Here is a 13,953-nt window from a genome sequence, read left to right as displayed (position 1 = left end):
ATTGATCAATGCAATAGAGCCCCAACACTACGCCAAAGTATTTCTCTACGAAGGAAAATAATCCAGATTCTTTTAGTATCAGTCCAGCTCGCCAACTAATTGTCTCCACCATGTTTAGTTAATATATACTCTTTACACCACTTGTAATGGTCCATTCATGGCAGAAAGCTGGTATGAATTTGCTAAGCAAATAAACACTGCTTACCCATCCAATACCATTTATTAGAGGGAGATAAAATATAGACACGATCCATAATAATTCCACACTTAAAAAAATATTGGCGAGCAAAAAACATAGATTATCCGTCTGCCGCCATAATTGTTCATTTAGCATTTTGAAAAGGTGAGTATTTAATGATATTCCTTTCTTTCCAAATATTACATTACTTGGAGGAATTGCCGAACAGAGATATGCAAATCTGATAGTCTAAAGTAAATGTTTCATAAAATCAATGACTGTTTAAATTGTGGGACTAAATTGTTTGTATATAAATATTACCTTTTATATTCCATTTGAGTTTTATGTAGATGAACACATTACTTTAATGACCTGTATTTGCAGAGTGAGAGAAGAAGATTCTCTAAAAATTCTCAGCAGCCAGATGGCTGCCTTTTCTAGCATGAGATTAAAAGATGTTTCTAATTCACAGCTCTGCTTCCGAGGCAAATTAATATAGCAAGCTAAATTGCTTGTGTTTTTGGAATAAAATTTAAAGGGACCCTTTTTTTTTGCAAAGTGCTTTGTGTCACAGGTTCCTTAAGCAGATTGCTCCTCAGGTACAATGCGCCTGCTTAAACATTTGGTAATTAATGAGAAGTATTCCGTGGTAATTGACTGCTTTGGGAAAGGAAAAATATAATGACTCCTGATTAATCATGAAAAGAGATTCATTGCATGGAGGCAGAACAATAATTGCCCTAACGATCGAGAAATGCTAATTAATGAACAGGACGATGATGTTAGAAATTAGCTGCAAAATGGCCATTTTTACAAAAAAAAAGGAGATTGTTTTCCTGTGTCAAGATTTGTTATTCATTTGTTAATTAAAAATGATAGCAGGTGACCTTTCTAGCCTAAAAGACAGGTCTCACTTATTGCAGTGCCATGAAGACTATAGGATAGCGTGGACCCGGGGCTCCTAAACTGTCTCTTAAGCTAGGCCTAATCTCAGGGATACTCCTGATGGTGGAGATGCCTGAGTCTCCTACCTGGCCCTGCTCCTGACCAGTCCTGACTTGATTTCCCCTCTTCCTCCACAAAGGAAGAACAGGACAGAAGTGGGATGAAACTCACAGATAAAAACCATCAAAGGAAAACCAAAACTCTGTCACACAGCAGACACAAAGATTATGATAATAAGATATTCAGAAGGAAACACAACAGCAGGAGGGAAGTAACTAAACATCATGGGTAAACTCCAAAACTGTTCCAAGGAATAAGCACAACTATCTCCAGAAAGTCTGGGACACCACATCTCACAGACCAACAAAGTCAAACTATAGCTGGCATGGGTTGAGGATTCAACTAGCATAAATATGAGGAGAGCAGATATGATAGGCCTCCCCATAACATGTAAGCAAAGGAGCAAGCAAACCTGCCTATGAATCAGCACACAGCAGGTCGATGCCTGAGTCTGCCTGTGTTGATCCCAGACACCAGACCATTGGGCAGAGTGTCAGAATTTGCAATCTGAATAGAACCTGATGCTGCCATGACAGTTGGTGAAGTTTGTGCAAAACAGGCAAAATTGGCTGATTGGCAGAGGCGTAACTATTGTAGGTGATGGGTTTGCAGTTGCACCCAGACCCAGGAGTCTAAGGGGACCAAAAGGTCTATATGAGAAGACCAATAATCGTAAAGACCCACCATAGTCGAGGACCCTTCAATTTATGCCACTGTTGGTTGGGGTTATTGGTAATGTGTCCAAGGAAATATATACAATATGTCTATATACCTTGTGTTTTTTGGGCCCCAATACAAGATATGTCACAAGGCTTACCACTTAAAAAATGACAGTTATAACAACAGTGACCTCTTATGTGACAGAGGGAGAGCTTCTGGGTCCCCTCAGGTGCCACATACAAAGGAAAATCAAACATTTTCACAGCAGCAACAACAAAAAGAGGAATAAAAAAACTGACAATATGGATGCTCAAACTATCTGGATCCCGAAATGTAGTATGGTCAACACAAAAAATATAGATTTTTTTTTCTACAAAAATAGATCAGAGGAACTAGACTTTTGTTATACTTTAATTAAAGAGAATCTCTCAGCAGAATTTCACCCACCAAACTATTTATATGCACATGTAGCTCTTTCAAAGACAAGTCCAGCATTACCTTTACATGGTCAGTCCGCTCCTCCATTACTATGAAATCAGTGTTTGAATTGATAAGCAGATCAGGCTGAAGATCTATTTGTAGATCTGAAACCTTTGTCACTCCAGCTCTAATCTAAACCCAGCACCACCTCTTGATGTTTGACTGACAGCCACTATGATATGTGACTGAGGCAAAGGAGCCATCAGTCAAGCATCAGGAGGCTGCGCTGAGTGGGAAATAGAGTATAAGAGACAAATGCTTCAGATCTACAATAGCTCTTCAGCCTCATTTACATGTCATTTCAAATGTTGATTTCTCAGTAACCGAGGAGTGGACTGGTCATGTAAAGGTATTGTTGGACTTGTCTTTTAAAGAACTACATGCACATATAAATATTTTATGGGGTGAAATCATGTTGACAGATTCCATTTAACAAATGTGTGTATCTAGTCGCCATCCCATTAGACAATTTCACATGACAGCAATATGGTCAAATTGTTATTCCAGAATGATTTCTGAGTATCCTGGTGTCTACATGGGTTTAATTAGTCAAAGTGGCAGTGATGCTGTCAGTTCAGTTTATTAAGTGGTCAGCAGGGTCAGGACTCTTTTACATTTTATGGTAGAAAAGTGCGCCTATCTTAGGTTTATGTGAAACTGGCCAATATGAGAGTTGTGTTGAGACCCTATTTTTGTGCTCCAAAAAATGTAGGCTATTCTAAGATAATTATTTCTGAATTTTTCAATAAAGTCATAATCAAACTGGCCCATCACAGTGGCAGCAGTTTCTTCAGCCAATAATAACAAAAATAATAATAATGACAATAATGACAATCAAAGATCAAAAACAACCACAGTTGGAGTTTAGTTTGCAGCTGATGACTAAGGGGTACTTTACACGTTGCGACATCGTTACCGATATATCGTCGGGGTCATGTCGTAAGTGACGGACATCTGGCGCCAGTAGCGACATCGCAACGTGTAAATCCTAGCTGCGACGATAAACGAGCACAGAAGCGTAAAAAAACGCTGATCTGTGTCACGTCGTTCATTTCCATAATGTCGTTACTGCTGGCGGTACGATGTTGTTTGTCGTTCCTGCAGCAGCACACATCGCTGTGTGTGAAGCCGCAGGAACGACAAACATCTCCTTACCTGTGTCCACCGGCTATACGGAAGGAAGGAGGTGGGCGGGATGTTATGTCCCGCTCATCTCCGCCCCTCCGCTTCTATTGGCCGGCCGCTTAGTGACATCGCTGTGACGCCAAACGCACCTCCCCCTTGAAGGCGGGATTGTTCGGCAGTCACAGCGACGTCGCCGACAAGGTATGTGCGTGTGAAGCTGCCGTAGCGATAATGTTCGCCACGGCAGCTATCACCAGATATTGCATGTGCTACGGGGGCGGGTGCTATCGCGCTCGACATCGCTAGCAATTGCTAGCGATGTCGCAACGTGTAAAGTACCCCTTATGGTCTACTATTTATGAGTTGATTGTCAAAAAACCTATTAAGGTGGCTATACATCTTAGCTAGCTGTTGCTGAAAACTGTATCTCCTGGCCACCCTATATACATGCAGGCTGGGCATGGTAAACTTTCTCTATTGAGAACAAAGGGATTAAGCATGGTGAAATTCAAGATGCCCAATCCTTCTTTTCCCAGCATCTGCTGACTGGGTGTAGTTGAAAATACTGGAAGACAAGCAGTGCAAAAATAGGGGCTTATTAGATGATAATATGGTGAAGGACGACAAGAAGCAGCTCACCTTGTAAGGTTGTGTTTTGGGGGTGTCAGGGGTCCGTAGTCATGGGTAGAGCTGAGCCCCTACTACCAGGCAGTGTCTCTCATCGGTGCTGCACTCCTGGCGCCTCTACAGTACAAACAGGGACACCGCGGCTTATTTTCATTAGGACATATTCAGACACAAAGTCCAGGATAACGTTTAACAATACTGAATAACTCACACAGTTTCTGTGGAACACATCCACTGCGGGCACATAGCTGGAATGTTATAGGCATGTTACGGTTTGGTTTCATTTCACATTTTCCTGCACGCTGCTCCCTCCTACACATCTCTCCAGCTACTATAGGACTGTCTGTTTCCCCCCGGCAACACCATAGTGGCAGCTAGTAATTCATGGAGTCCCACATGGATCTTATCGCGTCCCGTCCCACAGGGATTTGATACACCACCGGACGGAGTTCCTTCACCACTGTCTCTGTGACGACCCGTTCACCCAGGTCTATGTTACCTCACACCAAGACCGGTCCTATTGGAGTCAGTTGCTTCCTGGAAAATCCACTAGAATCAAGGCCCACAACTTCAGGGTCGGTTCGTGCCTATTTCTGCACTCGGCTACTGAAGAGCTTCCTTTGTCCACTTGATCTGGGTTTCTTACGGTGACCCTAAAAGTCTGGCCAAATTACTCTGGACTTCTCTAACTATACCTCCCTTAGGTACAGCTTCTTCTCTTTACTCAATGGTGTCCCTATCTGACAAAATCCCCACGTAAACTCCTTCAGCCCTGGTCATCATTCCAACTGCACGCTAAGGGACCAAGGAGCAGTGACACCTAGTGGTGCCTCAAAACAATGCACCTGAGAGCACACAGATATAAACAACATTCCCTTATATAAATACACAAAATAACCATGATGTCTTCAGGGGAGTTGCAGGGCACCGGTCACCCTCCTACAGTTGTACGAGTCACAACCAACTATAGAAAGCCTGTGTACCATGGCTGCTTCGGCCCCACTTGGAATTGAAGATGACTGTTGGATAGAAAAAGATATATGCTGCTCTACCATGAGGGAGAGAGGATCCAGATTATGATTTCAGTGATTTTAGTTAAATTATATATAATCTATGCACTTTTGCTGCTACCTGCTCTTTTTTCTATTTGGAGGCATTTTTTTTGTTTTATATCTATTTAAATCCTGTGATCATAATTGTTCATATTTGTGATTATTCCTGAAGAAGGAGAGTGGTTTCTCACCAAAACGCGTTGGAATAAAATCACTGAAATCATAATCTGGATAGTTTCTCCCTCATGGTATCGCGGCATATATCCCTTTCTATCTAATGCTCAACTTCGACAGGGTGTAGTTGGCACATTACATTCACATTAGTTGGTGACTTGCTACCACTGAAATCATTGGGTTTTGCCACTTTAGCCTTGGTCGCCTTTAGACCTAAGTGATGATATGTCCTGCGTGTGCACGGATAGTAAAGTTTACTGTATCGACAAGGAAAGATGACTTACATGGTATCTAATTAATATAAATGCATTGCTTAAAGGGGTTGTTTACCCATTTTGATTACTGGCCACATTGATATTATGTTGAGAAACAAGGTTGCTCTCAAATACCTTGTGTTGCCAATAGTGCCTGTGAGCGGCGCTATTGTGGTCCGCTCACCTCCTTCGCGTGACCCCCGGGCTCCGTGAATATCACATCAACTGAGGTGGCCTGCAGTCTTCCTGAGTGACTGGGCTGTGGGTGGAGTTTCACCGCTCATCGTAGCCCAGCATTTCGCTTGCTCTCCTTCGCTGTAGAGCGCCGCAAGCAGAAGCGACGCTGGGCTATGATAAGCAGTGAAATGCCACCCTCAACCCTGTCTGTCAGGAAGACTGTGGCCCACCTCAGTTGACGTGATGTCACCAGACATCAGAGGTTACAGAGCTGGGGTTCACGTGAAGGGGGTAAGCAGACCGCAATAGCAAAAACAAAACAAACCAATACCTCGTCTTCCAATATGACCTCAGGATCCAAATGACGGGAGAGAGGCGGTGGCTGACCTCCACCAGTATGCAATAGAAAATGAAGAAAAAAATCCTCTCGCCCAAGTGGTGAAAAATGCTTTATTGTGCTAACACATAATTAAAATCATAGTGGCATTACAGAGAGGGGATCATTCCCCCACTATGATTTTAATTGTGTGTTAGCACAATAAAGCATTTTTCACCACTTGGGCGAGAGGATATTTTTCTTCATTTTCAGACCGCAATAGCGCCGCTCACAGGCACTATTAGCAACACAAGGTATTTGAGAGAAGCCCCATTTCTCAACACAATATCAATGTGGCCAGTAATAAAAACAGGTGAACCACACTTTTAAATAATGTAAGGAAAAAAATATGCAGGAAAGCTACTTTTGCGGCAGCTCTACGTTTTGGAGACTAGGGCCGGGGCAGCCCTCTTATTATATTCACATCCTATTGCAAAGTATAGGCAGAGAGGTTTGTCTAAATCACATAGTCTGGATGACAATATAAAGCTTTGCAGATAGTAGATCGTGTCAGGATAATGGTTATGACTGTGAATATTATAAGCCTGTCAAAAAAGGTAAGTTTTTAGATTGACTTTATAGGCTCAGCTCAGGGATGGTATATTGTAGACCACGATTACACAAACTGCGTATCTCCCGCTGTCACTGAGCTACAAGATGGAGCTTCCTACGAAGAGTCAGAGAAATTCTAGCTCGGTAGCGCCGGACTCCCTATGTGTTTCTGATTTTGTCAGCAGGTAACTCGAGTTCTCTTACTGTAACTGCAGTTTGTAATCACCTGATTCTGTATTTTCTGACCAGTGTAATTTCAATTTCTTTGTCCAGATGGAATATCCTGGGGTTACAGGGTGCTCTTCTTAGTCACTTCATCGAGCCTATTTATGTGCACAGCATTATCGTCGGCAGCCTACACCACACAGGCCACCTGTCCAGGGTAATGAGCCACAGAATAGAAGAGATTGGTAAATTGCCAGCTCCGTATCGGCATAATCATCCTCTCCTTAGCGGTAAGCAAATACCTTTCTTGGAGACAAATTACATTGTTCCCCTCTGTTCTTCTAAACCATAGTAATTGTGCAAGAAGCCTGCATGAAGGTTAATCAAGGTCAAGCTGCTACAAGCCTTCCTCCATTATGCATTATTTACTGAAGACCCCTCTCGTACCTTTACTTCATTTTCTTGTAGGTCATTGTCTTTTGAATTAAATATATGTACATCTTTCCAAGCATGTATTTTCAATTAATGTCGATAATATGGACTTCTACAATGCTGGAATACGCTTCATGCAATCACTATAACGTCCTAGATCCTGCGGTATAATCACATTGTAAAATGGATTTATTATATAGCGTTATACAGAAAATTTTCTTCTTACTTCCTTTGTCTTCATTTCTTCTTGACACTTAAGCTTCGATTTATTATTGTATTTGTGCCTTTTTGTCTATATTTTTCGCCCAATTTATTATTCTATTTGTGCCTTTTTGAAGTCTATTTTTTTCTAAGTGTTCATCTGGTTTTTTTTTATTTTTTTCTCACTATGTGGGTATTGTCTAGCTATCCCAGAAATTGCACATTTTTTTAAAAGACATAAAGCTTGACAAAACTCTACTCCAGTCACTTTCTAAATTTATTTGTCTGAACTTAAATCAAATCACCTGTTGTAACATTTTCTTGTGACTTTTTGCTCCAAATATTTGGCAAAATAAACATCAGCGAATACCAAAATACAAAAAAAAACAAAAAAAAAACAAAACAGAGTTTGATAGGAATGTCGTTAGCAAATCGACCCAATACTCTCCGTCTTGTGACCCTAGCCTTAGGCTGAGTTTTTTGTAGTGTGACTTCAGACTAGAGGAATACTTTGAATTGCTTGCAACTGTGAACTCAAGCTGTTACCTAATAGATGAAACTGGCAAACGGCACCACAGAAAATCTTCAAGTGACCCCAACCTTTAAAGAACACATTAAATCTCATTTTACGCTGTGTCTGAAACTTTCGTTAATAGTATATTTGTAGGGAAGGTTTCCAAAATATAGGAATTAGAAATGACTCCTATGTATGCCACTGTGTAGGTATGAGCTCTCTTGTTAGAATGAAAGATACTGTTTTGCACCAAGAAGAGTGTTTTTCCAAAAACACCTCGGTTACTTACCGGTAGCCGGTTTTTCCAGAACCCATGACAGCACCACGTGAGAGAGAGGGATCCGCCCAGCGAGGACAGGAAACCATTCTGAAATAAAAGGGCGGTACATCTCCCCTTCGTCAGTTGATTACCGAGAATTGAGAGGACCTCCAACAAACGTTAGAACTTAACTCTATCACCAACTATAACACACACATGCACACCCAGAATAGTGCACACTAAGGATGAAAAGGGAGGAATTATATGGGTGCTGTCATGGGTTCTGGAAAAACCGGCTACCGGTAAGTAACCGAAGTGTTTTCCCCTCACCCATGACAGCACCACGTGAGAGATTTCCAGAGAATAACGTATTAGGGAGGGACCAACGTCTAAAGCACCCTTCTACAAAACGAGAGATCAGCCGAAGAGGATAGATCCAACCGATAGTGACGTAAGAAAAAAGGAGAATGTGAAGACCAGGTAGCGGTCCTACAAATTCGGTCAATAGATACCTGCGTCTTCTCAGCCCCGGAGGGCGACACCGCACCGGTGGAATGGGCCCTTAAGCCCTCAGGGAAGGAAGCCCCACTAGATGAGTAGGCTAAGCAATGGCCTCCCTAATCCACCTAGAGAGAGTGCAGTTTCACACCCACAGACCTTTTCTACTACAGACAGGGCTATGAAAAAGGACTGTGTTTTCCCCACACTATGTGTAACTGAGATGTAGAGAATCAGGGCCCTATGAACTTCCAACGTATGAATCTGTTTTAGCCCGGTATTTGTAGGATGGCCGCAAAAGGAGGAAGGATTATACCCTGCGTGCTATGGAATCGAGAGGCGACCATTGGGAGAAAGGGTCCTATTAACACCTGACCCGGCCTATCGTTGAACAACTGAGCGTAGGGCTGTACTACCAATAAGGCGCGTAAGCACTAATTCTGCAAGCGAACGCCAAGGCCCAGAGCAAAATAGTTTCCAATGTCAGCAACGTCAGGGAGATTTTTTTTTTGGCAATAGGTTCAAAGGGAGGACTCGTGAGGGTGTCCAACTGTAATTTGATCCCCCGGTGGAACTTTCAGGCATGAACTCACAAACCCAATAACCGTGAGCCCACCAGTTTGCTGCCAGTTTTCCAATGGATAAGGTCCCTAGGGCAGAACAGGAACCCCTAGAGTGTACACTGAGAATCCTAGAGCAACCCCGTCTGCAAGAATGCCAATGTGCATGAAATAGGAACTCATACCCAAGGGACCATTTGCAAAGAAGGGGAACTTTTGCCACCCTCTCCCATAGAGTGTAGTGGAAACCGGTTTATGGCTCTGCAGCAAGGAAGAGACCGGGTCAGAGGAGAACCCTTGCGCATCAGCAACAACCTCTCAAGTTCTAAGCTGTGAAATGAAAAAACCCTTTTCCTGTATGAGGAACACAGGTTACTGCACTAACAGGTCCGGAATCCATGGCAGAACCCCAGGATCCAGGACAGACATTGTCCTCAGGAGAGAGAGCCATGGCCCCTTGGGCCAGAAGGAGGCGAGGGGAAGGAACCTCTCCCGAGCTTCCCCTATCTCTTGGAGAAACATCGAGAGCATGACAACAGGGGGAAGGGCAGAGGCTATTCCGAAGGTCCATGGAATGGAAGTGCATTCACCGCAAGGGCCGGACTGCTGGGATCATGGAACAAGAGGTCTATATGCCAGTTTAGCCTGGAGGAAACAGGTCCCTCCGTGGTATTCTCCACAGAGCCACTACCGTTGAAAAGATCCGCGGATTCAGGGATCATTCCCCTTGCCGCGGTTGATGGCGCCTGAGGTAAGCTGCCAACTACAGGAATGGCCCATCGGGATTCAAACCCACAAGCTCACACATCCAAGGCCACAAGCTTACAACGAGACCATGGAACGAACATTGGCATTTAGAATCCTGTGAAGTGTAGAGCCGAGGGGGATTCTGTCCCACCCAGTAAAGACCATAAGATGCCAGAATGAGGGATGGGGAATCGTGCCAACCCCCTCCCCACAGCGTTTCAGGAAGGAGACGGTAGACTGAGCGACAGCAACCAAACGAGCTGACCCTGGAGGGGGGGGGGGTAAATTTAGTGCTCGTTCTTCAGACCCTAGCGTCTGCACCTGGAGGCGAGCATCCCCAGCCGTACCGGCTGGCATCAGCAGTGACCACCTTCAGATGCCGAGGTAGCCAGGAACCCCACAGACAGGTTGCCTATGGACGTACACCAAAGCAGGGAAGTCTTGACTGGCAAGGAGAGAATGACGTCCCCTTCGAAATATCTTCCTAAGGGTTTTCCTTTTGTGTTTTTTTTTTTTTGTTTGGCAGACAGGATTTGCTATTGGAGAGCCCTGGAGTGGAACAGGCCCCATGGAGCCGCCGGTAAGCACAATATCATAGTGCCCTGCAGGGATATAGTGTGTCTCAGAGACATGATGGCATGGCAGAGTGCCCCCAGGGCTTATTCCGACACCTTGAGTATCTACTCTGCTGGAACAAAGGGATAACCTTTGGAAGGGCTGCTTGGCGTCGGATACTTCTCCAACGCATCTTCCAGCTGTTTACCAAAAGGAGCAGATCGACATACGGCCCTGAACATAATTTATGCTTGGTTTGCAGGCATATGGGACAGCCCTTCAACCATAATGCCATTTCGGCCAGATTAGACAATCCTGCACAACGGGCTCCCAGCCTGATAGCATCGGCTGACGACTCTGCAAGAAAGCCGCTGCTCCCTGCAGCAGTGGTAAGTTTAGAAAAATATATACTCCCGAGGAGTTGTATCCTTCAGCTGATCTACAATAGTTTGTAGCCAGATCCTGAAAATCACGGGCCGTGCAGGGATTTGGCAATAGCCGGCTTCAGAATTCCTGCTGATGTTTCCCACAAGTGCGTGCGTGCATACAGGAGCGTGCACATGGGACCTAGAGAGTGAGTGCCATAACTGACAGTAACAAGCCCCCACTGTTAGTGATAGCTGTTAAGACAGAGCTGTCACCGTGTACATGTCAATCTGTAGGCATGGACCCCAAGTTATGCTGTATGTCATAGGGGTGTTGTTGCCAACCGCGGAGGCTGCCGCTGCTGAATTGTCACAAAGGAAGGGGCTGCTACCAACCATATAGCAATACATTGTGAGGATTAGCTCAGGTAGGCATAGGCAAGGTCACAGGACGACACAGTATCTTCATAAAAAATTCCAGCCGGTTATGAAAAACGTGTCATAAACGGCAAACATTAAACATAACAGGCCTCTACTGGCTTACGGCAAAAACATAGCACAACCACATACCGTGGGCTTCCAGTCCAATATGGTCTCTATTGGAAGTGTGGCGCCTATACACACTGGCTCCTGCCAGGGAACAACACTTGCTGTGGCTCCCTCCAAGAACCCAGAGACACTCTGCAGACTCCTGTCTGTCTCTCCACTCCAGGAGAGCTTTGGTCCAGTAGCCACAGCACTAACCAGCCTGGCTTGCACACTACTTCCAGCCTAAACCCAGACTGAATTCCAGAGCCCCGTGTTCAGCCTCCACACAGGCTGATATATCCAGAGCTCCCTGCTCTGCTCTCACACTCTGCAGAACACACACGGAGTCTCCTAATCAGACTGGACACACCCACAGGTGGAGGTCTGATTCTCCACACCTGCACAGCACACTGGGCTTATTAAAGGGAACCTGGCCCTTATATGCAGAAAGAAGCCTTTGTAGAACTACAAGTCCCATAGCAACCTCTTCAGTTTAATATCGCAGCGACCTTCTCCACTGCGACATATAGCGACCATTTACCATATTGGTGGTCGCTACCTCATAACATATACACATTTGTAACTCGCATGCAGCAATCCACAGATCGAAGCAGAGACATTGCCATCTATGCCCCACACAAGGGGTCTCCGACACTCGGCCCGCAGGCCATATCGGCTCTCTGCACAGGGAACACTCCGTATGGAGTTTAGGAGCCACCTAATGATGCAGATGACATTCACGAAGATCACTCACCCACCACAGGAGGTCAAGGGTACCGGTCCTGGAGGCTTCGTCGGAACACCCACAGGTCCCGCAGAAGTCGTGGAGCCACAAGAGGATACTTCTTACTTTAACCGCCGTATTCCAGAACAAAGTCTCCCATCAAGGACAGGAAACCAACTGACGAAGGGGAGAGGTACCGCCCTTTTATTTCAGAATGGTTTCCTGTCCTCGCTGGGCGGATCCCTCTCTCTCACGTGGTGCTGTCATGGGTGAGGGGAAAATAAGCCCTCCACAAATATAAGCCCTAGCAGGAATTTTCATCCAGCGATCCCGATTGCTTCTTGCTGGCAGAGAATCCTGGGACGCAATGTGGTGGAACGCATAAAGGACCTGCGGTGGAACGCATAGAAGACCTGCGGTGGAACGCTTCGATGCATTTCACCGCCAAGTCCTCCATGCATTCCACTGCACTGTGTCCCATCTTCCTCTTCTGGCCAGAAGCAATCTGTATCGCCGGATGTAGTGAGTGTGTGTGTACAATCTGATGTATGATTGTGAGTGTGTACTCTGATGTGTGTGTGTGTGTGTGTGTGTGTATGAGTGTGTGTGTGTGTGTGTGTGTGTGTGTGTGTGTGTGTGTGTGTGTGTGCGTGTGCGATCTGATGTGTGTGTGTATGTCTGAGTATGAGTATGTGTGTGTGCGATCTGATGTATGTAAGTGTGTCGGCCAGAAGCAAGGGAGGACTGTGTTGAGCAGGAGCACCTGCCAAAGATCGCAGGAGGACCTGGGAGACCACGCAAACGTTCGAAGTCTGGTAAGTATGAGTCGCATGGGAAGGGGGGGGTCTGCTTTTTTGTAGGAGTAAACTTACCCCCAAAAATGTTTGCCCAAGAATATGACTTAACCGAAAATAAGCCCTAGCGCTTTGTTTGGGGCAAAAAAAAGTATAAGACAGTGTCTTATTTTTGGAAAAACACTGTAGTTACCCCATAAGTCAATGTCTGTCCAACACTGTACTAAGCCTTGAAACATAAAATGGGATAAATTCCAATATGGAAGCTCATACAGAGACAGCCTGTTTTGAGGTTTGGAGCACAGTCTGGCTAACTGAGTGTCATGCTCTTGAAGAAACATTGGCAAAGTACTGACTCTCCTTAAGGAGACCATCTGAGTATGGAGTCTTACAAGGAATGTTCTTTGGGAGAAAATTATGTAAATTGTCTCCCCGGTAGAATGAAAGAAAATGTCTTGAAAGTTCCACCTAGGAGAAGTAGAGAAAGAGGCTTAGCATTTTGTGAATGAGATTTAGTTTTTAGAAGACATAATCACACATAATAAGACAAATATCACTGGTATACATAATAGTGGTAAGATTATATCTTCATTAGTCATTAATTAGTATGGAACTAAATAGTGTTAAAACAGCAATAATGATATACATAGCAGCAATACTAGTACACAAAGCAAGGTTATTAATAATCAATCGATATGGAAATAAGCAGTAACAATATTTACATAAGTATCCAAATAATTATGAAATTCCCCATGCTGATGAAAATGGATAGTAGTTACAATAAACCTTTTTCATTCGACAGAGGGCAGGCAGGTCCTTCACCATCATAGTAGTTCAACTATCACTGATGCCCCAGTAATAATAGTAGAGATGAGCAATGTTCGATTCGAACTGTTCCCCAATTTCAAATTCGAGTGATTTTGGGCAGTGTTCGAGTCGTTCGACGAACTC

The 13,953-nt window shown here is 44.4% G+C and overlaps 1 protein-coding gene across 1 annotated transcript in view; it reads left to right on the top strand.

Moving 5' to 3' along the window:
* Positions 1–13,953, top strand: part of ADARB2 (adenosine deaminase RNA specific B2 (inactive)) — a 998,136-nt gene that overhangs the window by 934,019 nt on the left and 50,164 nt on the right. The window contains exon 10 of the mRNA XM_075315471.1: positions 6,934–7,115. Coding sequence (XP_075171586.1) covers positions 6,934–7,115 — 182 coding nt within the window. The remainder of the gene's footprint in view (positions 1–6,933; positions 7,116–13,953) is intronic.

The sequence above is a fragment of the Anomaloglossus baeobatrachus genome, chromosome 6 (assembly GCF_048569485.1).
Source record: "Anomaloglossus baeobatrachus isolate aAnoBae1 chromosome 6, aAnoBae1.hap1, whole genome shotgun sequence".
Taxonomy (NCBI): domain Eukaryota; kingdom Metazoa; phylum Chordata; class Amphibia; order Anura; family Aromobatidae; genus Anomaloglossus; species Anomaloglossus baeobatrachus.
This window is presented reverse-complemented; position numbering and strand designations above follow the sequence as displayed.